The 24,462-nt window shown below is 37.5% G+C and overlaps 1 protein-coding gene across 2 annotated transcripts in view; it reads left to right on the top strand.

Annotated features, from left to right (window-relative positions):
- Nucleotides 1-355: 355 nt before the first annotated feature.
- The window catches only part of LOC126198499 (nuclear pore complex protein Nup58-like), a 141,625-nt gene continuing 117,518 nt past the window's right edge, over nt 356-24,462 (top strand). Inside the window, exons 1-2 of one of the 2 annotated variants that reach the window (XM_049934874.1) lie at nt 356-583; nt 22,926-23,935. In XM_049934874.1, the coding sequence (XP_049790831.1) occupies nt 519-583; nt 22,926-23,935 (1,075 nt within the window). In that variant the 5' untranslated portion in view covers nt 356-518. The remainder of the gene's footprint in view (nt 584-22,925; nt 23,936-24,462) is intronic. The other variant, XM_049934875.1, reaches the window with a different exon arrangement.

The following is a 24,462-nucleotide window of genomic DNA, read 5'->3' on the forward strand; positions in this document are numbered from 1 at the left end:
TGTTCAGTGCAGTGTCGTGATACATCTATGGACTCAAATTGAATAGCGTTTTTTGTACATAGCTACTCCCGTACCCCACAAGGAGCTCATTGAAAAACAGCCAGCTAATCTGTATTCTGGTAAAGGGAGCCTCTGAATTGTCAAGTTATTTAAGTGGTGCTTCGACATACTAATAATTTCAGAGTCAGCATCTATAGGCAATTCACTAACTTTATCTTTAAGTGAGTTACAAATCAATATATACGACGTTATTTCCACTCATCCGATATGGTACTCAAAAGTACAGCTTGATGGCCGCTTGGCGCGCTGCTATTGAGTGGGTAACAGAAACAAGACGGGCTGTCGGGATGTAGACTGGTGTTCGTTGTAATAAGTGGAGTATCTGGCAATTTAACTTCCATGAGTGTATGGTGCAATGCTTGGCGGCCTGTTTTGTTGGGATTGTGAACTTGTTGTCAGTTGAGACTCAAATCGCCAGAAAGTAAACAGTAAGAAGACAACAAAATATTTTTAAAAAAATGTCGTTTGGCTTCGGAAGTCAAGCTATTACAACCACCGGAACGGCTTTCGGGTTCGGCGCGAAGTGAGTAAACGAAAATAGTTCACACTAAAAACTCTTGTTTGCACAGCGAAACTTTTTCCTCGACTTGTATTTATAGCATTACTGACTGACATTGTTTCCCACATTATTTTTAAATCGTTAGCGACCACATTTGTTATTTGAAGTGTCGTTCAAGAAGCTATAGTACGCTGCACATTAAAAATTTGGACGCATCTGTAAAGAGGCAGAGGAACGATTCAAAGGGGCTTGTCTGTCATTTTAAAAAACGCGTCCCGGAACTTACCGTTTGTTGAGGTATCTTAATTTTAATTCGTACTGCAAACACAGTTTTAGAGTATGATTTGTAACTGCGTCACCCCAATAACACTAGCGTATCATATTAATTGTCCGACGTCATCATGGAAATATATAAGAAAACTACAGTGGAAATTAAATACATATCCGTAATCTTGTTTTGAGGTTCCAAAAGCAGTATTGGAATATAGGCTACTGAAATAAGATTGTCATATTCTCCATGCATGTAAGAGCAAATATGAGTGGCAAATATTCTGCATTATACATTTCTTAATCTGGAAGTAGATAGGAGAAAAGTTTTGTTCTGAGTTTTTAAACCCTAATATGATGAGCTGTAATTTTACTGAATATGTGAGCATCAAGTCAACCTGAGGGTGCATAGAGCTATTTATCATCGCATCTCACGATATGGTTGTAATGGAAGTATTTGTAAGTAAGAGTGTAGTCTGCTTTTACTAATAGATTTAGGCCTAACTCATGTAATATGTTGTGAGAATTTTCTTCTTTTCAGTCTCATCTCTACGTATTGTTACTGTCAATAATGAGTACAGTCTTTTGGCAAGTTATTTTTATACATTTCTTTAATCGGCCATTGTCTGAAGTATATTTTTAATTTGTGCACATTTCGTATGTTGTGTCTGAACTTCTGATATCGGTTGACATTTTTGTTGAATAGTACTTATCTTAGGTACTCCATTGTACTATTTGTGGTCTTGCAGAGTTAATTTTCTCTTATTTTCTTCTTATTATATATCACTTATCTCTCAAACTTTTTTACTACTCATTGTATTATTTTGAACACCTTTTTTTTCAGATTATCAGCAGATGATCTCCTGAAATGATTAGGTTCTTCTACTTATGCTATTAGGGTTATTTCAAATTTTTGTGATAAATATGTCAGGAAATTAGTCTACTATGGCTGTTTTCATTCATTGTTTTCGTATGGCATCATATTTTGGGGTAATTCGTCTTTAAGAGAAAAAGTATTCATCGCACAAAAGCTTGTAGGCTAATCGGAATAATAGCTGGAACCCACCCATGATCACCTTGCAGACATTTATTCAAGGAACTCGGGATATTCACAGTACCTTTGCAATACATATATTCACTTATGAAAGTTGTTATTAATAACCAATCCCAGTTCAAAAATAACAGTGAAGTGCATAGCTATAACACTAGAAGAAAGGATGATGATCACTATTCAAGGTTAAATCTGACTTTGGCATAGAAAGGGGTGAATTATGCTGCCACAAAAATCATTGGTCATTTGCCAGATAGAGTCTGACAGATAGCCAACCACCATTTAAAAACAAATTAAAAGAATTTCCTTCTACTCGACAGATGAATTTTTAGGTATGAGGTAGTGACGGTAAAAAAAATTAATTATTTTGTGCAAAGAAAACTTATACTAAAGTGACAACATTCCACATCATTACAAAATCTTGTATTCATGGTGTATGGAACAAGTATTGATAGTCGTATGTTCAGGGTGATCAAAAAGTCAGTATAAATTTGAAAACTGAATAAATCACGGAATAATGTAGATAGAGAGGTACAAATTGACACACATGCTTGGAATGACATAGGGTTTTATTAGGACAAAAAAAATACAAACGTTAAAAAAAATGTCTGACAGATGGTGCTTCATCTTATCAGAATAGCAATAATCAGCATAACAAAGTAAGACATAGCAAAGATGATGATCTTTACAGGAAATGCTCAATATGTCCACCATCACTCCTTAACAATAGCTGTAGTCGAGGAACAATGTTGTGAACAGCACTGTAAAGCATGTCCGGAGCTATGGTGAGGCATTGGCATCGGATGTTGTCTTTCAGCATCCCTAGAGATGTCGGTCAATCACGATACACTTGCGACTTCAGGTAACCCCAAAGCCTATAATCGTACGGTCTGAGGTCTGGGGACGTGGGAGGTCAAGCATGACGAAAGTGGTGGCTGAGCACACGATCACCACCAAACAACGCGCGCAAGAGATCTTTCGTGCATTTAGCAATATGGGGTGGTTTTTTAATAAAACCCCATGTCATTCCAAGCATGTGTGTCAATTTTTACCTCTCTATCTACATTATTCCGTGATTTATTCAGTTTTCAAATTTATACTGTCTTTTTGATCACCCGGTGTGTAATGATATCGTTGGGTTTGACAATGAATTTTATTGTAGTTTCAGTGGATGTTCAGATTACTTCTCTGGTTCTTTTACATATTCTGAAACCAAATTGGTACTTGTTCTGTACCTTAATTTTTCTTACTGTTTTATCTGCACTTGAAGTATAATATGTCAGGCTGATAGTGTGGCAATTCTCGACAAACTCCTTGCATCTCCTTCATTTATATGAGGGTAATTTTCTGTAAAAAAAATGCTATTTGTAACAACCTCCATATCTTTTGAGGTAGGGTCCAATAACCACTTAGCTCTGATATTTTCCAGCTGATTTTAGTGATTGTAAATGTGTTGTATCAGTACCGTCTGTTCTATCATTTTCTGACCATTATTTAGCCATCTTCCTTTTTTCACCTTTCACATTTCATAGCTGCTTTTTTCTGTTGGGATGACTTTGATGAACTACTGTTTGCCACTTTTCTCATTGAAGAGTAATTTGTGTATAATGAGTTAACTTCTTAATTTTTTATTTTTAAAACCTGATCTTAATCTTCCAACACATCACATCATTTTTTTTCCCGACTACCAAATCTATTTAAATATATTTAGTCTCTCTTTCAAACAGTCTTATTTTGGTACTTTGAATTTGTTGTTTTCTTTTTGAAGCAAATATACTGCTTGCTTCACATAATGTCGTTGGTAATCTTCTGTTGCCTTGCTTCATGAATATGCTGAAATGTTTTGAGTTTTTCTCAAAATATTTGTTATGTTTTTCTAATTTTGAAAAAAGTCATTGCTCTTCTTAGTTTGTACCTGTCACAGAAAGAACCATAGTTTCTCTAGCAAGGTGTCCCCCCCCCCCACACACACACACACACGCACACACACTTCATTTCTAGACTGTACAGTAATACTACCTTCCTTTCCCTCCTGTCGTATCAATTTCTAGCTCCATGGAATTCCATATCCTCTCTTGTCACTTCCTCAACCTACTACACGTGCTAGTTTGTCGTTAACTTGTGAAGCCGGTGTGTTGACGTGCTAAATGGAAATGTTACTCTGTTTTGTAGTACTGCTGTGGTTATTCTCCAGTCAACTGATAAAAAGTCATAATAGTCATTATCTAGATTACATTTATTTTCAACAGCTTCCATTAAGGTTACTTCTCTCTCCATATTCTCTTAGTTTCCCGTAATATCTTCTAAGATGTCCCATTCCAGTTTTAACCGAATAAATCTTATTCACAAATGTATTCCTGAAGTTGATATTGTAAACAAGTTTTTCTACAGGAAATAGTTCTGCAGTTGTTGTCTGCTTGTGCTTCATAAAGAAGTATCTGAATAGCTAATATTATATCGCATAATGGTTTATTTGCTTGCTTGCTGTTCTAAATGTGTAATTGGTTTTAATTTTAATGTATTGTAACCTACTGAACCTATTAGTAGTGGATGTCAGCTTTTTCTTTTAACATATTTATGATACGTTAGCAAATTATCTTTTACATTACAAGTTGAACAACTTCTTACTGTTGTGGGATGAACATATTTGATAATGTATGGTAGGTGTTGTAGTTGCACATTAAATTTAACATCTTATTGTAAACAAAAAAAAGCATGGAATTCAATCTCTCCATTTTTTATTTTTTAAAATTTTTCCCCCCTCTACACTTCTTGGCTTATACCCACAACTTGTAATGGTGTGGCGTATGTCAGTATAATCCTATTTAATAAATTTTTCTACAAAAAGCATGTGTATATGCTGGCCATTAACAAAATTGGATTTTTAGTTTTAATCTTAATTGACAACAACGTGTGATAAATGTAACCCACCACGTGGAAAGTATCTACTCAGAAATTCATCTGTTGGGTAGGGAGAGGTGTGAAGTAGAAGCGATTTCAGTTTGTTTTTAATTATTATTATTATTATTTATTAAAATTTCATTATCTGCCAGAGTGAGGATGGTAAATGCTGTTGGTTTCTCATATTTTTGAAGAGTTCTATGGCATTATTTCAAATAGCGCGTAATTTCATAAATGTGCTTGTACAAGCCCCGACCCCGCAGTGGTTGCATTGCGTACCAATGTTGGTAACAACTCATGTGATGAATGATGAGAATTGAATACAACAAATTGTGAGTCAGTTGATAGTAGCCAGTCAAAATGCTTTTTTGTAATTTGCTATGTTTCCTATTTAAATTTAGCTGGTATTTTGTTCTTTTAGGTTAGAATTTTACTGACATTGATGGAATTTTCAGTAAAATAAGGAAGAAGATATACAAGTACCTTATTGTGATGACAGATGTATATCTCGGGCTGTGCTAAACAGCATTCTGTTTGGCAGTCTGCCACATTCCCACCTAACCTAGGCCTCAAGGTACACAAAAGATCAGTCTGTCAGCCTATCTAGTTTTCTTCCGCATTCCCATACCGAAAACAAATGTAATCAATTGGTGTCTTCCAATAAAAGAAATCTTTAGTTTGAAGGGCTCACACTGGCTAGTGTATACTATTGCCTGACGACCAACATCAACAAATTACCAACATCAGGATGCAATGCAAGTGCTGTGGACACAGTGAGTGCACTTTAGCCAACTGATTCTTCACAGTGATTTCCATAAGAGAGTAAATGTTTTGCGAGGCTGCTGTTAGTATGTTTAATTTTTTAAACAGTTACCATAGTATGGGGTGAGACTTCATATTTTTTAAGATTTTTGCTTCCAGGAATACATTTCCTGAGGATTCTTCCAACGAATCTTAGTATGGCTTGTGCCCTTTCTGTGATTAGTGTTATGTGGTCGTTCCATTTTTAAATCACTCTGTATGCATATGTTTAGGTATTTTGTGAAAGTAACCATCTCCAGTGATTGTTCTGCAATCTTGTAATCCTACATTAATTTCGGTTTTGTTTAGTTTTTATTTGTCTGCGAGACTTTGGCTACATTTAAATTTGCAGTAAAGCTCTCTTTGTTTTCATACCACTTTTATAATGCAGGTGCCAAACCACAGCGAGTCTTTTCCATCTGTCACAACTCTTTTCAGCACATACCTGCCTAAAGCAAGTCAATGCACAATGCTCTTGAATATTGTCCATTGATACTCATATTGTTGGTGGTGGAGATGAAATTTTTGTGCTGACCTCTTGGGTAATCAGCAAGCTGTTAGTTTCCTGATAAGGCATTTAGAGCAATTTCGAACGATTCCCTGTCCCTAACATCTGCTCTAATCACGTAGGTCCCTCAGTCTATAGCTGTTAATTTAAAAATCTCCACCTAGAACTGGCACAGTCTGGAAATGTACACAAAATATTCTCAATGTTTCCTCTGAAATGTTTAGGCATTACTGCTGCTGAAGCAGGAAGTCTATAAAAGGGACATTCCATGTCAAATGAACTCAGGTCTTGATAAAGCTTGCCCCAGAGGTAGCCTACATATAGATAAAGAACCAGTTTTATTAAAATACAGTGACCCAATTTGAAAATGGGTGATGTGAATTTGTCAATAATGCCCCACTACCATAATTTGAAACTGCTGTAACAACTCACCTATGTGAACCAAAATGATGGAAGAAGTTTTTCAAATGTAAATAAAAATTTAAAATAAAAGCAGCTGATGGTGGAACACGCATTTTACAAATTACTTGGCGGCTGTTGGTAGTCACCTTTCAAAAATGTTTCAAAATTTAAATCTTTAATTTATCAAAGACATCTTCGAAAATTTTAAAAAATATATGAAAAAACCTCACATTATTGTTGACTAATTCCCTAAGTATGAAAGGGGGGCTGTCAGGGGTTCACACTTGTATAAAATTTTAAAAAAATACATATTTTGCTAAAAAAATGACATTTTTAGGTGTAATGACATTTATAGACATAATTGGAAAAATACTCCATGGGAATTTTCCAGTTGTCATCCAGTACTACAACCATGAATACCAAGGTATCTTTTTCCTCAAGTCAACTGTAGAAATTATTTTACTATTGCAGTTTCAGTCTTTGGGCCATTGTGAAATGATACAAAAAAAAAAAAAAAAAAAACACCTATAGAACATAGAGCCAGAATTGCACAAACACCAAGAAAATAAGAGAAATTAGGGCTCATATGCATGTATATAGACAGTCGCTTTTCTTTTGCTTTATTTGGTAGTGAAACAGGAAAGAAAAAAGACTAGTAGTGGTATACCGTACCCTCTGCCACCCACAGTGCAGTGGCTTGGGGAGTATAGATGTAGATGTATATGAACATGCCATCAGATAATAGTACACTACGAAATGTGGTGAAAATAACACATCACTTAAATTTTGTTTCAGCACATGTCATAATTTGAAATCCTCAAACATGTATACATCATCAGAAATAAGACTTTTGACTTTAGAAATAGGGCAACACCAGACGAATGCGAAGCTATGTACATCATTGAAATGATGTAAATTACATGAACTGTTGCCAAATGTTCCAGTTCATCCAAATATTAATTATGTTGATAGCCCTAACTATAAGATCAGTAAAAAACTTGACGTGCCAGTTATATGGTATAAACATTTGAAAAATTGTACACTGTGCGCAACTCGTAAGGGTGCATGTGACATTAAGAATGTTAAGATTCTGTAGAATGGGGTATTTGTTTCTTTTGACATCACAAATATGTACACAAATATTGCAGGTTAAAGAGATAGTAAAAGTATTAAGAGCGGGTTTAATTATGTGCAAACTCACAAGGGCAGAGGTTTGCAAATTTGTTTACTCACCTCCCCAACATCAAAGAAAATTCAGTACTGTAAATGATGTATCAGTGGTTCATTAGTACTTTCTGAGGGATTTGTTACCAATGTAGATATAATGCACAACTAACTTAATAGCCTGCACCCCTGTATAAAATTTATGGAAGAAATAGGAGTTAACTGAAGTACAACTTTCCTAGGTGTCCAACTATCAAATATTGACAGCAAATTTGTAATTTTTTGTTAGCCAGTCACCATGAATTGTACTGAATGTATTGATTCTTGCCATTCAGTGTGCCATAAGTGAGCCTATTTTAATTGTGTGATACATAGACTAAACAACCTGCCACTAAATGATGAAATTAAAAAAAAAAAAAAAATGAATCGGCTGTCTTGCAAGGAGTAGCTAAAGTGGTATCAGGGGACATAATCACTGAATTATGTGAGTGGAAAGTTAAAACAAACACTGCAGATATAACTGATGAAGTGACAGTAGAAAGTACCAGGTACAAAAAGACTCATGTTTGCCAAACTACCATACTTAGGTGCAGTCCCAGACAATATCGCACTAGTATTCAAAAAAACTAATGTAGGGACCAGTTTTTATATAGATAATACATTAGGCAAGAAAATCAGACATAGCACTGGTACACCAACCACTTTGCCAGTCGTGGGGTCTACAGAAAAGACTGTAGCACTTGCACAGATATATTGGACAAACAGAGAGGGCGTTCAGTGGTGGGTCTGAGGATGTATTAGGCAGAAAGAGAGTAGTAACACTACCGTAAGCAAACATCTAAGTGAGAACAAACATACTGTGAGGAACATAGATTCAGCCCTTCCAATACAGTGCCTAAAAGTAGAATAATGGATGTTCTTGTAGAAATAGAAATTCACAACTACATCAGAAATAATCCCAACGATTTGCATATGATCAAACTTATATAAGAAATGGAAAATTTATAGATAACTTCCAGTCTGCTTTTAAGTGCAAATGATGGAAAGTATCATGGCACTAGGATGCTTCATTTTTTCTGATGTGATACACGTTTACTGCCCCAACATTCTGTACAGAAATGTTTCTATCATGATTTTATAATATGTATGGTACTAATGACATTTTTATTTGGTGATATGGGAGAGTCATATGTGCTATGACTTCTATTTTATCTTTATCTTATTTTTAGAATATATTATGTGGTGTATTTTACCAGGTCTTCATAAATGAAAATAAAGTTTTATAAGTGTTTCCACTGTTTTCTATCGCAGTGCAATTTTTGTACATAATGAGAGAAAAGAGAGTGCACTCCCATATGTTTTATGTTTTTGATTTAATTTGTGATCTGTATTTCATTTTATCTTTAAAAGTGTGTCTTGTCTTATCTGTTATAGTAGTGAATCATAATATGGCGTTATTACTTTTTACATTTTTCCTTATAACGTTTTAAGCACTTCGGAACTGTATTATGTACATATGTTTTTACATAATTGCATTATATTTAACATATTAGAGCTTAGTAAAAATACTTTCCTATATTTAAGGGTTTGCATCTCATCATCATGTATTTTCTGTTTGCTGTGCTGCTCTGTTGGCTGTTTCATGGACAAGCACTTTGCGCCCTCTATATTTTTAATCATTTGCAATGTATATGCAGAGAAAATGATATGCAGGATTACTGTTGCCATGTTCTGTATCAGTATGCAAACCACTGTAAGATCTTTAGGACAGATAAGATATGTAGTTTAATCCCACTCCCTTGTAACTAAATTTCCGTAACCTGTCTCCTTGTACCTCACAGCCAAATTGTCACATGAAAAGCTGTGTGTTGCCAACAGATTGAAAACAAAGTTGTGATGTGAGGCTTAGAGTTGTTATTGCTGGCCTGTACTATCTCTGATAAGTGTAGAGAAAATTGAGTTGTAAATGTATTTTCACACCAATGACTCCAGTTCACATGGAAACAGTGTTTAGAACATTGATTTATAGCAGTTTGTGTTAAGGATGTTAACAGGGTAACAGTTCACATAATTTAAATAATTTCCACAATGTACAGAGCTTTGTGCTCTTTTGATGCTACTGTATTCCTACATTCAGAAAGCTTTGTTCTGACGATGATGTGTATACATGTCAGAGGATTTTAATTCTGACCTGTGCTGAAGAGAAATGTAAGTGAAGTGTTATTTTCATCATTTTTTTGTAATGTTCTACTGTCTGATGGCATGATCATGCAGCTCTGTCTATACTCACTGTGCTTCATTTATTGTATATTTTTTAGCTTTTGATGTAGGACTTGATAATGACCCAGAGGCTGAAATTGCAATAGTAAAATAAATAATTTCTACAATCACCGATGAACATGTTGTCTTTCAAAATATATTACATTACTGTGAACCCAGAAGTCATTCTGTGTGTATTCTAATGAGCATTTCATCCATCATGAGAAACAACTGTCTTGTTCATGACAGCCATATGGTATCATTTCCGGATCAGTGCAGTTTTTGCTTGTTTACCATTTACTCCTTGGTACAGTTTTTGCAAGGTAGTGGGATGTGCTGAAGCATCGTGGGGAAAAAAAACTTCCGACTTTGTTATAGGCTTGGCTTAAAAAATAAGAGTAGACAAAGGTAAATTTCTCCTTTTGATGCTGGGCAACCACTAGAAGAAGAAGATTCTAAAAAAAAAAAAAAGAAAAGGAACAGTTTTTACTACGACATGAAAAATATATTTGGACAAAAATGGAAACATGCACACAACTTATTTGTACAAAAATCTCCATTCACAGTAATTGTCATAAGTATATAATAGGTGTAGATTACTGCTGTCAAGCTCAGATACTTGTCTGCTTGAAAGACTAAATGTATACACACAAAAACAGTTACCAATGTTGCACTATCAGTTACTCTGTAGAACTCTTTAACATTGCAGCTTTGTATAGGTAATAAGACAAAAAATGTGTAATTGCTGGTGTGCCTCTAATATATCAGCTGTACTTCCAGTAATCCTCTGCTTCCATTTTAAATCTGACAGCAGTGTTTCAGCAGTACTGGATTTGTTTGCCAAATGGTGGCAGTTTTACATTAGTAAATGTAAATTCTCCTTAGTCTCTTCAAGCCTATTTCTAGAAACTGCCACAAAATTAGTTGTTTTATTTCTTGTCATAAACCTATACATGTGATTTTCTGAATATTTGTGCCTTATTTAGTTGCTGACCATGGGACTAAAAAAGCAATATGTTGACAAAATTTTCTGAGCTTATTCTGAACATAAATTTAACATTTACTACTAGCAACAAAAATCATATGGGCTACAGTACTTACAATTTGAATCAGTAACTAGCAGTGCTCTGATGACAAATATTATTCAGTAATACTAGTCATAATGTTCCTACATAGATTTTTATACAAACTAAACCAAACTTGTACTAAATGTAGTTCCAAATGGAATGAAATTATATGTTTAAGTGATTGAAACTAGTTCTCATTAGTCATGCTTATGAGAATACTTAGTTTTCTGTAGAAAATAATAGACATTTGCCTTTGTTGGTGGTTTCCTCGGTTCTCCTTTAGATGCTAAATGCTGCAAAAAAATCAAAAATTGATGGTACAACACCTGGCTTCAGTTCTCTTCTAATAAACCAAAGCTCTCAATGTCGAAACTGCTGTTGAAAAATGTATGCTCTTTGTCATTGTGTAGAAGTTAGGTTTAAAATTCTCCATTTTCAGAGTGACTGTTCGAACATTCCTCCCTGTCCAAACATTCCTTTGTATTTCATCAGCGGGAAAACTGCAACCAGTCAAACAGTGAAAACAAGTTATGATACTAAACAGAAAAAAATAAGGACCTTGTGGTTAATATTCATAAATTTTCATATTTATTTTAATGGGATATAGAGTATAATGTACCTTATAATTCACTTCATGATATTTAAACAGAAATAAATACTATCAATTAGAAAAGACTGTTTGCATTTGCTGTGTGACAACTTACTCCTTTGCTTCAGCCTGTAAATATGTTGACTTAGTCTTAAAAAAATGGGTTCACAAATCTTTTTGCACTTTTAAAACCTCTTTACTCATGGAACAAAATATCTTTTGATGTGTAAAATGCCATGCAAAATTTCACCTCTGTAATAAAGAAACCCTAACTGAAAATACTACTGTTAAGATAAATTGAACATTATTCCAGAACTCACCTGCAAATATGTATAGTCTGTGCATGCAACCACATAAACTTGATTTCTTGCCCTTTTTCACATGAATTAGATGTTGGCTACATTATAATAAAGTTATGTGCAGTCTATCTTATTTATATTCTAAGCCGGATACCCAGCATGGCAGCCAGTCCTACATGGAGTGTCATCAGGTACGTACACAGTGACAGCCCCCTAACCATGCAAGGAACACACTGTTGTTGCTTGCATTTTTTCCTCCCCTAAGACTGCCCAGAAGTATGTGTGTATATTATGTGGGCACAAGAGAATTCTGGACAGCAATGCATTGGCTGTTGCTTAGACAGAATGGCACCCATGGGAAGAGACTCCATTCGGAGTGGGTCAAGTTGAGTCACACTGATCGCTGTAGGGGTCCAGCAGCCTCATCAGAGTGCCTTAACACAAAGGGAAATAAGCACCATACATTTCCCTCGTTAGGTATGAATTGAGATGAAGATTGATCCATCAAACAAGGAGAGACATATATGCACAAATTCCTTTTCTATACCAGGGCTGACTGGGAATTTTTCACAAGTACCAAGCCATTATTTTTTGTGGAGGAAACTGGAGACGACTACAGTCATATCACCTCAATAAACAAAATACAGAACCGATCTTCAATAATTAAAACAGTATAAAGTTAAGCTACAACAAACTTTATGACATCCCAGTCACAATTACTCTGCATAGGAACCTGAATGTGGTCAAGGGTATAATCTTTTGCCGGGACCTTATACTTCAAAGACAAGTTGTTATAAGGGGGTGTACGTTTGGTCTATCAGGTCAAATGAGGACCTGAAGATAATAAAGTAGACTTGGGAGCATCTATCATGGGTTTTGAGGGCAACTTACTACTGAGTAAAGTTAAGATTATGATTTACTGGTATGATATAAAACTCTGCATATCACACGCCATGAGATGCTCAATGTGTATGCTTCAAATGTATGAGATTTAGCCATATGTTTTCTAATTGCAGGAATGAACATATCTGTGGAAATTTCAGAATCGACCACTACCTGGGGTTGTCCTCTGTGCACAAACGCCTTGCTGCACCAATTGGAATGTAACAATATATGAAAGGGATAGTTGCTACTCACCATATTGCGGAGATGCCGAGTCGCAGAAAGGCACAACAAAAAGACTGTTGGGATGTTAGTTTTCAGCCAACAAGGCTTATTTCAAAAATAGACCACACACACACACAGTCTCTGGCAGCTGGAGCCAGGTGACAGCAAAACTGGCAACCCTGACTTCGCAGGATTTCCCCCTCCACTGCTATCAGAATCGTGCTTGTGGATCATAGCCAGTAGGTGGTGTTAAGCCTAATCAAATTGTGATTAACAATTCTAACCTTTTCGTACTACCATAATTGGTAATGGTTGTTGTCACTGCCCTGATGAGCAGGAACACTTGCTCTCACTTTGCTTAGGGGTTTGCATAGCTCTTCAGGAAACTTAGTTCGGTACTTAATTACCTGCCTATTATAAGGGCATAATAGACCATGAAAGACGCTATGAGAGTGTGTATAACCTCGCCCTTTGTTTTACTGGATGATTTTAATGCCCATAACCCTTTATTAGACAGCTCTGAGACCAAAAACAGTTGTAACATATTAGAAAAACCATTTTTAAATCTGGACCTCTGATCCTGAATAATTTCTCCCCCACTTATTGTAATCCAAGGTGAGTAAATGCAACTAGCTTTTTATAATTTTTTTTTTTTTTCAAAAAAGTAATGCAGATATGGGACTACTCAGGAGAACATTATTATCAGGAGAAACGAAACTGGTGTTCTATGGATCGGAGCGTGGAATGTCAGATCCCTTAATTGGGCAGGTAGTTTAGAAAATTTAAAAAGGGAAATGGATAGACTAAAGTTAGATATAGTGGGAATTGTGAAGTTCAGTGGCAGGAGGGACAAGACTTATGGCCAGGTGAATACAGGGTTATAGGGTTATAAATACAAAATCAAATAGGGATAATGCAGGAGTAGGTTTAATATTGAATAAAAAAATAGGAGCACAGGTAAGCTTTTACGAACAGCACAGTGAACGCATTATTGTAGCCAAGATAGACATGAAGCCCATGCCTACCACTGTAGTACAAGTTTATATGCCAACTAGCACTGCAGATGACGAAGAGATTGAAGAAATGTATGATGAAATAAAAGAAATTATTCAGATAGTGAAGGGAGTCGAAAATTTAGTGGTCATGGGATACTGGAATTCAATAGCAGGGAAAGGAAGAGAAGGAAAAGTAGTAGGTGAATATGGAATGGGGTAAGGATTGAAAGAGGAAGCCGCCTGGTAGAATTTTGCACAGAGCATAATTTAATCATAGCTAACACTTGGTTTAAGAACCATGAAAGAAGGTTGTATACACGGAAGAGGCCTGGAGACACTGGAAGGTTTCAGGTAGATAATTAATGATAAGACAGAGATTTAGGAACCAGCTTTTGAATTGTAAGACATTTCCAGGGGCAGGTGTGGACTCTGACCACAATCTATTGGTTATGAACTGTATATTAAAACTGAAGAAACTGCAAAAAGGTGGGAATTTAAGGAGATGGGACGTGAATAAACTGAAAGAGCCAGAGGTTGTAGAGAGTTTCAGAGAGAGCATTAGGGATCGATTGACAAGAACAGGGGAAAGAAGTACTGTAGAAGGAGGACGGGTAGCTTTGAGGGATGAAATAGTGAAGGCAGCAGAGGATCAACTAGGTAAAAAGATGAGGGATAGTAGAAATACTTGGGTAATAGAGGATATGTTGAATGTAATTGATGAAAGGAGAAAATATAAAAAAGGAGTAAAAGAAGCAGGCAAAAAGGAATACAAATATCTCAAAAGTGAGATCGACAGGAAGTGCAAAATGGCTAAGCAGGGATGGCTAGAGGACAAATGTAAGGATTTAGATGCATATATCACTAGGGTAAGATAGATACTGCTTACAGGAAAACTAAAGAGACTTTTGGAGAAAAGAGAACCACTTGTATGAATATCAAGAGCTCAGATGGAAAATCAGCTCTAAGTGATTAAGGGAAAGTAGAAAGGTGGAAGGAGTATATAGAGGGTCTATACAAGGGCGATGTACACGAGGGCAATATTATGGAAATGGAAGAGGACATAGGTGAAGACAAAATGGGAGATATGATAGTGCATGGAGAATTTTAGCACAGAAAGACCTAAGTCAAAACAAGACCTCGGAAGTAGACAACATTCCATTAGAACTACTGACAGCCTTGGGAGAGCCAGCCCTGAAAAAACTGTACCATCTGGTGGGCCAGATGTATGTGACAGCTGAAATACCCCAGACTTCAAGAAGAATATAATAATTCCAATCCCAAAGAAAGCAGGTGTTAAGAGGTGCGAAAATTGCCGAACTATCAGTTTAATAAACCACGGCTGCAAAATACTGACACGAATTCTTTACAGACAAATGGAAAAACTGGTAGAAGCTGACATTGGGGGAGATCAGTTTGGGTTCTGTAGAAATGTTGGAACACGAGGCAATATTGACCCTATGACTTTTCTTAGAAGATAGATTAAGGAGAGGCAAACCTACGTTTCTAGCATTTGTAGACTTAGAGAAAGCTTTTGACAATGTTGACTGGAATATTCTTTCAAATTCTGAAGGTGGCAGAGGGTAAAGTACAGGGAGCAAAAGGCTATTTACAATTTGTACAGGAATCAGATGGCAGTTATGAGTTGAGGGCCATGAAAGGAAAGCAGTGGTTGGGAAGGGAGTGAGACAGGGCTGTAGCCTATCCCTGATGCTATTCAGTCTGTGTACTGAGCAAGCAGGAAAGGAAACAAAAGAAAAATTTGGAGTAGCAATTAAAATCCATGGAGAAGAAATAAAAACTTTGAGGTTTGCCAATGGCATTGTACTTCTGTCAGAGACAGCAAAAGGACCTGGAAGAACAGTTGAACGGAATGGTCAGTGTCTTTGAAGAAGGATATAAGATGAACATCAACAAAAGCAAAATGATGATAATGGAATGTAGTCTAATTTAATCAGGTGATGCTGAGGGAATTAGATTAGGAAATGAGACACTTTGATATATGGGGAGAAAATAACTGATGGTGGTGGAAGCAGAAAGGATGTGAGATGTAGACTGGCAATGGCAAGGAAAGTGTTTCTGAAGAAGAGAAATTTGTTAACATCGAGTATAGATTTAAGTGTCAGGAAGTCTTTTCTAAAAGTATTTGTATCGAGTGTAGCCATGTATGGATGTGACACATGAATGATAAATAGTTTTGACAAGAAGAGAATAGAAGCTTTTGAAATGTGGTGCTACAGAAGAGTGCTGAAGGTTAGATGGGTAGGTCACGTAACTAATGAGGAGGTACTGAATAGATATGGGGAGAAGAGGAATTTGTTGCACAGCTTGACTAGAAGAAGGGATTGGTTGGTAGGACTTGTTCTGAGGCATCAAGGGATAACCAAGTTAGTATTGGAGGGTAAGAATCGTCGAGGGAGACCAAGAGATGAATACACTAAGCAGATTCAGAAGGATGTAGGGTGCAGTAGTTACTCGGAGATGAAGAAGCGTGCACAAGGTAGAATAGCATGGAGAGCTGCATCAAACCAGCCTCTGGACTGAAGATTACAACAACAACAGGTATGCAGATATGTATTGATACTTTGAGCAGCATCAAGTAGAACATGTAAATTTGTTGTTTGCACAATTTTAATGACGATATCAAGCAGATGGCATCTCAATACAGTATCTTAATAAAACTCAGAAGTTTCCTTCAACTCTCTGACGCAAATCAATGGGTATGTTGGCAATATCTTGACGAATGTTGTTCTTCAGGTAAGCCAGAGTTGTAGGTTGATTGTTGTAAAAACATGATCTTAGAAATTAGGTGACCTTGCTGGCCAGTGCAAATCTCCCCTCAAGGAGATGAGGTATCCTGGGAAGCATGGCCGCAAAACAATCTGTGGCATACGCAGGGTGTGTGGCATGGCACTGTCCTGCTGGAACTGTACACCTCACACAGCCATCTCGTTGAATGTTGGCAGGTAAACTCTTCAATCGTATGGATGTAATGGTCAGAAGTCACTGGAGAAAAAAAAAAAAAACATACACACACACACACACACACACACACACACTGTGCGTGTATGGATTGCTGATGAAGTTGTTTGGGGTATCAGTTGGGGGTATTAGTTCTTCATGAAGGATTCACCTCATAGAATGAACGATTACTAAACGACTGTAAGAAAAGCAGCCTTGGCAGCCCTACCTTCTCTAATGTGCCTACCCCCCCCCCCCCCCCCCACAGAACAACAGTTGCTTCAGGGGCCCAAATTCAAATAAATCAGTTGCTCTGCCCTACCCTGTACAACATGTGGATCCATTTCAGCTGATGACAACATGGTGTTTAGCATTAGTGTACCCTTTTCTTTGATGGAAGATTTATGATGAACTTCAGGATAGTGTCTACTATGTGATCATTTTATCCCATACACTAGTACTCAGCTGAATCGTCCTGCCTTGGATTCTTAAGGCTGCTGATTGGCACACTTTTTGCACTTCTTTAATGCTTAATGTAACTCACCATGAGACTGTTGAAGAGGCCCATAGACCACCAAGATAATAAGTCGCTATTGCATGACGCGTGTGTAGCATCCTGCTGTTGGCAGGAAAGAACTAACAGTCAATTTGCCATTTTATTACAATTGAAGAAAAAAATGTCTTCTTGGTTTACACTAAGTGTTAAATGCAGAACAAACAAAAAAAGAACCCCACAATTCTGTGCTAGCAAAAACAGATAAGGAAACAGGACAATGGAAGAAAATACTGACCAAAACTACTCTACAAAATACAACATACTACGGCAAGTGAATACGAGGCGAGGGCCGGTGTAAGTACTGGCCGGAGCAATTCCTAGAGGTTGGTGAACACTGACGGTGTAGGCGTGCTTATAAAGCCAGGTCGGTGGAGTGCTACAGCAGTCGTATAAGTTCCGATTGGTGGAACACTTGTCTGGCGAAGTAATTCCATGTTTATTTGGAAAGTCTGTTACTGTTTCTGTCTGCTGGTGATGTTTCTCTCCGTGCTGCTGAAAGGGAGTTTGCAACCCATCTTGCATGTTGGTTCTGTGGGCCCTCTAACAACAAGGGGCTACTATGACATTTCTCCCCCTGGGAAAAAAGAGTGCACAGCACCACAAACGTCCATAGGAGTAGGGGCATCCTGGTTGACATCCATGGGTTCGTGACCGGTTGGGGCAGGAGGCAGCTGGCGGCGGAGATAGTGGCTGAGGCGGAAGCGAAGGTTCCGCTACAGGCTGGTCGGCGATAGGCACTGGCAGTTCCCCCAGGGCGTTGGGGTCCACCAGACAGGGGCAGAGCTGGTTGAGGTGCCGGCGGGTGGCGGAACCATCGGCCCACCAGAGAGATGTCATCGCCCAGCCACAGCATTGTCTCTAATGGACCCCTACCGTTGAAAACAAGATAGTGGGTTCTGATACTTCAAAAGTCTTCAAGCTATCCACATATCTAGGAACCTAGTGCATATGTTCAGACCCGCGTCATCAGTTTGCAGTGGGGGCACCTTGTCAACGTTATAGAAATCTTAAGTCCATTGTATTGGAACTCACTGATGTCCATTTGTTGTCCAAGTTGGATGCTAACAACTACTGATCTCCTTTTTCTAATGTAAATGATGATGAATGTGTTAACTTTAGTAAACATCATCACTATGATATCATAATCACTAATCCCTGTGTCTATACTGACACTGTCAATAATGTCAGGCATGTTTGAAGCTACAAGGTCTAAAATATTTCCATTTCATGTGGGCTGTTACACTAGTGGTTGAAGACTGTTTTTTTTTTTTTTTTTTTTTTAAAACATGTTCAAAAGTGCTTCACAAGATATATCTGTCCATACTACCTGCAGAAAATGTATAGATTGCCAGTCTATACACAGTGGATTAAAAACACCTCCAACTAATACTACATTGTCTTAAATAACATCTCCTTGGGTCCAAACCACACCACAATTTTGAAACTTCATAATGCTATAATGTTGTCATGCTGATATTTTAGCAACTTGGCCCCTGGTTCGTTAGCACTGTGACTCCTAGACCCGATCCACCTGTGTGGAATCAGGCATGCAACTGTTGCCTTTTGGATGAGCCCTGGGGACAACCTGGTAGAGACAGGGAACCCCCCCCCCCCCCCCCCCAGTGATTCAGGTGCCATCAGTGACACCTCAGCTACAGCATGCGTGTCTGGAGCAATCTAGTACAAATGAATCACACAACCCATCTCCTGATATAGAAGTAAGACTTCCAGAACAGTATCCTTTATCAGGTATTCCAGTATCAGCTTGATTGAGTCTATCCATTCCAGTGTTTGCTTACCTCCCCTCTATCCTCTAGCTATGTTGCACTCCACACACTCACATGATGTGTGCCTTATCCACAAATTCACGTGGATCTTTGTCTTGACTGACGGATGTGATAGACTTGTCACTTTTCATCATTTGTTCTCATCTGGACAAACTGCCATGCCGTTAACAAATTGTGCAATGTTGTGACACAGTTGGTCATCCCCAGCATTCCTTTTTCTATATTTTAACGAGAAATCTCATAAACATAAACATAAAGTTAATGACATGATCAGATATCCAGAGTAATAGCCTGTGATTGCTTAAACACATCGTTGACATAAATTCTCCCGGGCAGATTTATGGAATGTTGTTACTTTAGCATGTTTAAGAAGACACACTACATAAAATGTATCCTCTTATCTAAGAGGAGAACGATGCGAGATGACACAGTGGTTAAGACAGTGGGCTAACTTCCAGATTTGGGTTTTCTGTACTTCCTCTGAGCTGAATCAGGCAAATACAAGGATTCCTCCTCTAAAAATAACGTGGTTGATGTTCTTCTCCATCCTTGATGTATCTGAGCTTCTGTTCCATGTCTAATGATCTTGTTGCCAATGTGGGATCAAATCCAAATTTTTCTTCCTTCCTCTCATGTGGCAGAAGAATCGGTCTGTCTTTTCTATTTATGGAATGCCACTTTCAGTGCATCATGTCTTAATTATATGCTTTACCTTTCTAGCATTGTTTTGGTAATATGTTTTTGTGCACGTGATAGGCAAGGTCATAGAACATAAGATGGAGATAACTTGGTAGCAACAATCAGCACCAAATATTCACTGTAAACTGACTTTACAGTTCTGCTCTTTTTGGCTTGGGAGTTAATGAATAATGAAAAAAACTGTTACATTTAAAATTTGCTTTGTCAGTGACTGTGTAGTTTCCCAGAGACTAGTTTTCATCAGTCCACAATTTCTTTAAGCATATGAAGAAGTTATATACGTATTTGATTATCTGCAGACTAATGTCTTTGAAGACACTGTATGTGATACCAGTGATACTTTCTTTGATTAGTAGTGTGCCAAATGAATAGCACATCTTGGTTCATGTAACTCTTTTTTTTTTGCAGCTGCAGCTACACAATATGTTAAACTTAAATTGCATGATCAGTAATAGAATGAGTTTGCAATTATTAGCATTTTAAAATCTTTCCTCACTTGACACATCCTCCTTGCTTGTTTCTGTCTTAATTTCTAAAACAAGTGAAAGAAAAATATGATGGCAGAAACGACTGAATTCCAGAGGAAATTTTTAGGCCCTCCTTTTCGTTCTGTTCCCGCTAATGAAACAAGTGAATGACGTAGTAAAACAGGCTTTTAATTTTGTGGTCTTTTTTTCCAAATAGATGTTTTGGGTGTTCAACTGTAGTAATACAGGCTGTCAATAAAAGTGTGTTCCAGTTTCAGTGGTATATTATAACTGTTGAATTTAAACCATTAACAACAAATTGTACATCAAATTTAAGGTAAACTGATCTATTTTTTCTTACACATGTTCAGTATGTGCATGTTTAGTTACACGGCACATTGCCAACCTAAAATCCAGTTCTTCCCACACTTTAACACTTCTGAAGCAATGGAAGAACAGCCTCTGCAATTCTTTGTCTCAACTTTGACAGACCATCAGGAAGTGGTGGAACACAAACACATTCTTTTTTATAAAGTCCCGAAGAAAAAAAAATCACATGGTGTGAGGTTAGGTGAATGTGTAGGCCAGCAGAAAGGAGCTCTGTCCTATTGACCATTATGACCAATCCAGTGGTCAGGGACTTTCAGTCACTCTTGTACAAAGAGATGCCACTTGGGAGTGGTTCCATCTATGTGGCAAATAGAGTTTTCAGGGTTACCTTTTAATAGGTGAAAGAGTCACTCTTGCAATATATCCAGATAAGCAACCCTTGCTACTGTAGCTACAGTTAAAAAAGCACAGAAAACATTAAAATTTTGGGGAATCTCTGATGTTAAACAGGTTCATAAGGATGTTCTGACCCCAGATATGAATATAATGGGTACTTACCTTACCTAGTTAGGTGAAAACTTGTATCATCAGTGATCACCACACAGTCAAGAAAGTCGTCTTCCCACTGAAACACTTCACTTGCAAAGTTATAACATACACAATAGTCTTCTAGTAAAGCGTGCACCAACTGTAACCATTATGGGCATGTGTAAATGTTTTCTTAAAACTTTGTGCACTTTTGTCTTTGGCAACTGAAGCTCAGGACCTGCTTTCCGAACAGACATCTTGGGACTGTGAAAGTAAGATACTCTGACATGCTCAACATCCTCTTCAGACACTTTCGGTCATCATGTGCTTTCGCTTTTAAATACACATCAAGTCATTTCGAATTGACTGTACCATTAGCCAATGTTTCTGCAACAAGGGGGATCCAGTTAAACTTGAAAAGAAACATGTGTTGAACTGAAATTATAGATTCACACTTAGCAAACTGCAGAACACAAAGCACTTTACACTCAGGGGCCATCATTTTGTATATGTGGTGCGTAAAACTGGAAACAACAAAACAGTACTCATGCATGCACTTATCTGAAACTGTTTGAGTTATTCTTTAATTGTGACCTTCAACCAATGCTCTACAAAGATGATAGTTGGATACTATTAAAATTTATAAGAAAGACATTCTTTTATGGACGGCCTGTCTATTTTATGCAATTTAGCTGTCTGAAATGATGGCTACAATTGCATTGCATTATCAGTTATCCTCGCACATCCCTTTGGCAATCCTAATCAATGGATCGTATGAGTACATCAAGCAACTCAGTTAATGTACACACAGAAGATCCACTGTGCCAGCCATATTTAGAAAAAACATCATTCTAGAACAAGTATAGGAAATTGTGAAACATGTGCACCTGTGTGTGTGTGTGTGTGTGTGTGTGTGTGTGTGTGTGTGTGTGTGTGTGTGTGTGTGTAAGGGATAAATCAAAGTGGTGTTAATATTAATGCTGAAATGTTAATAGTATATGGGGTGCAACTTCTTTGCTGCAAGCCATCAGCCTCTCATTTTAACAACGTACTGGACATCCAGTTGCTATGCCTTCATTAACAGATGTGTTACATATTGCACGTACCGCTCGGAACAGTTGCAGCGTTCATAAGTAAACCATGGCTGGCAATGTTTTTCCAATACCAATATTCTATAAAGAGAGCATTTGCAAAGTCAGCCAATGCTGAGAGATGGGTGGATGCTCATATTGAAAATTAGCTAAGGAGGTGTAGTATGAGTGTAAAATTTGTTTTGTCCAGCAAGTAGTCTTATGAAATCAAAAATGTTATGTTATTTTTCAAGCCAGTGTAGTACAGATGTGTCATGATGGTAAAGTGCTGGACTTGTCGATTCACATTCAGGAGTGGGGTCCAAATCTCTGTCCAGTTACCCTTTTCTCTAAATTGCTTCAGGCAAAGGGAAAGGAATATTTAATCACTTGATAATACTGTTATTTACATGTTTTTAATTTTTTGTTGTATGGATTTATTAATTTTATCATACAATACTAAGATAAAACTGTGTGTGTAAGTCTTCTTGTAACTTCCCTACTATTTTGTGGAAAATTTATTTAGCAAAGTTTTCATTTAACTGTTGTTCTTTTTTCCAGACCATCTACACCAGCTTTTGGCCTTGGAACTGCAACTACGACTAGCTCTCTTTTTGGAACACCACAGCAGGCAAATGCAACTTCAGGAATAACCTTTGGCACTCCTGGTGCTACACAGAATACTGGTTTGTTTGGAACTGCAACAACTACACAGGCTTCAGGATTAACATTCGGGACACCTACTACCCAAGCATCAGGACTTACGTTTGGAGCACAAGCCACAACTGGTCTTTCATTTGGGACACCAACTACCCAACAATCCCAACCAACTGCAGCATCTACATTGCCATTTGGGACCCCAGCGTCATCTGCACAGCCCACAATTAATTTTGGAACTCCCACCACTACAACTCAGACAGGGCTTACTTTTGGAAGTGCAGCACTCTTTGCCACCCCGTCCTCCTCTGCTCCAGCTCAGTTTGGAACACCTGCAACAACTAGCCAACCAACATTGGCATTTACTACTCTGACAACTACCGCGGCCCCAATTCCTTTATCTTTTGGTAGTCAGGCGACGACTTCAGCTGCTCCTACTCCAGCTTTTGGTTCTGGTGGTTTTGCCTTTGGAGCATCGTCTACTACAGCAGCAGCAGCACCAGGAACAACAGCAGGAATTGGTACACTTGCAGCAGCAGCTACAACAGCAACAGCTGGGACAGCATTTGGCACTCCAGCAACACAATCACAACCATTTGGGTCTTCCTTGTTAGCTACCCCTACCTCAAGTAACCTCTTTAGTACACCTACTACTACAAGTACAAGCCTAGGCTTTAGTATTGGCACAGCAACAAGCAAGCCAGGAGGACTTTTTGCCACAGCAGCAACTGCAACAACTACATCTGGATTAACACTACCAGCTTTTGGTAGTACGGCAACGGCATCTAGCAGCTTATTTACTTCATTTACAAAACCTACCACCAGCACAGCAACCACAACTAGCTCTGCACCTTCCATTGGTCTAGGTGGTCTTGACACAACACAGAGCAAAGGTCTAGCCAGTAGTATAACAGGTAATTGGACTCAGTTTTTGGAAAGACGTAATTATAAAATTTACAGTAAATTATTAAATATTTTAATGGATGTCACTTAAATAATGGATATATTAATATAAAAATTTGGTATGTACTTAAAAACATTATAGTTTAGTAATAATGTAAAAATGTGGAACTGATGATGTATTGCAGTCAGTTAAAGTAAGGTTTCTGTTCTTTGAACTGCAGACACCTATTATGAATGAAAAAGAAAGCTAAGTCATTTAAAGCAGCAGAATATAAGTCTTAGAGACTAGAATAAATATTATGACAGTTAGACACAGAATAGTGAAGCAATGATAATATTGTTAGAAATGTTCACATATCTGTTACAATGAGAGCTGTACATTACCACATTTCAGCCAGTTTCCTTCCCCATTATCATTTAATTTTAATGATAATGCCCTTGCAGAGTCCTGTGAGCTCAGCAGAAGTTACCAAAAGGAAGTTGTGAAATCACGATTGATGCATTGCAAACTAGATTCTGTTTGACATATCTCACCTGC

This window comes from Schistocerca nitens, chromosome 8 (genome assembly GCF_023898315.1).
Source record: "Schistocerca nitens isolate TAMUIC-IGC-003100 chromosome 8, iqSchNite1.1, whole genome shotgun sequence".
Classification (NCBI taxonomy): domain Eukaryota; kingdom Metazoa; phylum Arthropoda; class Insecta; order Orthoptera; family Acrididae; genus Schistocerca; species Schistocerca nitens.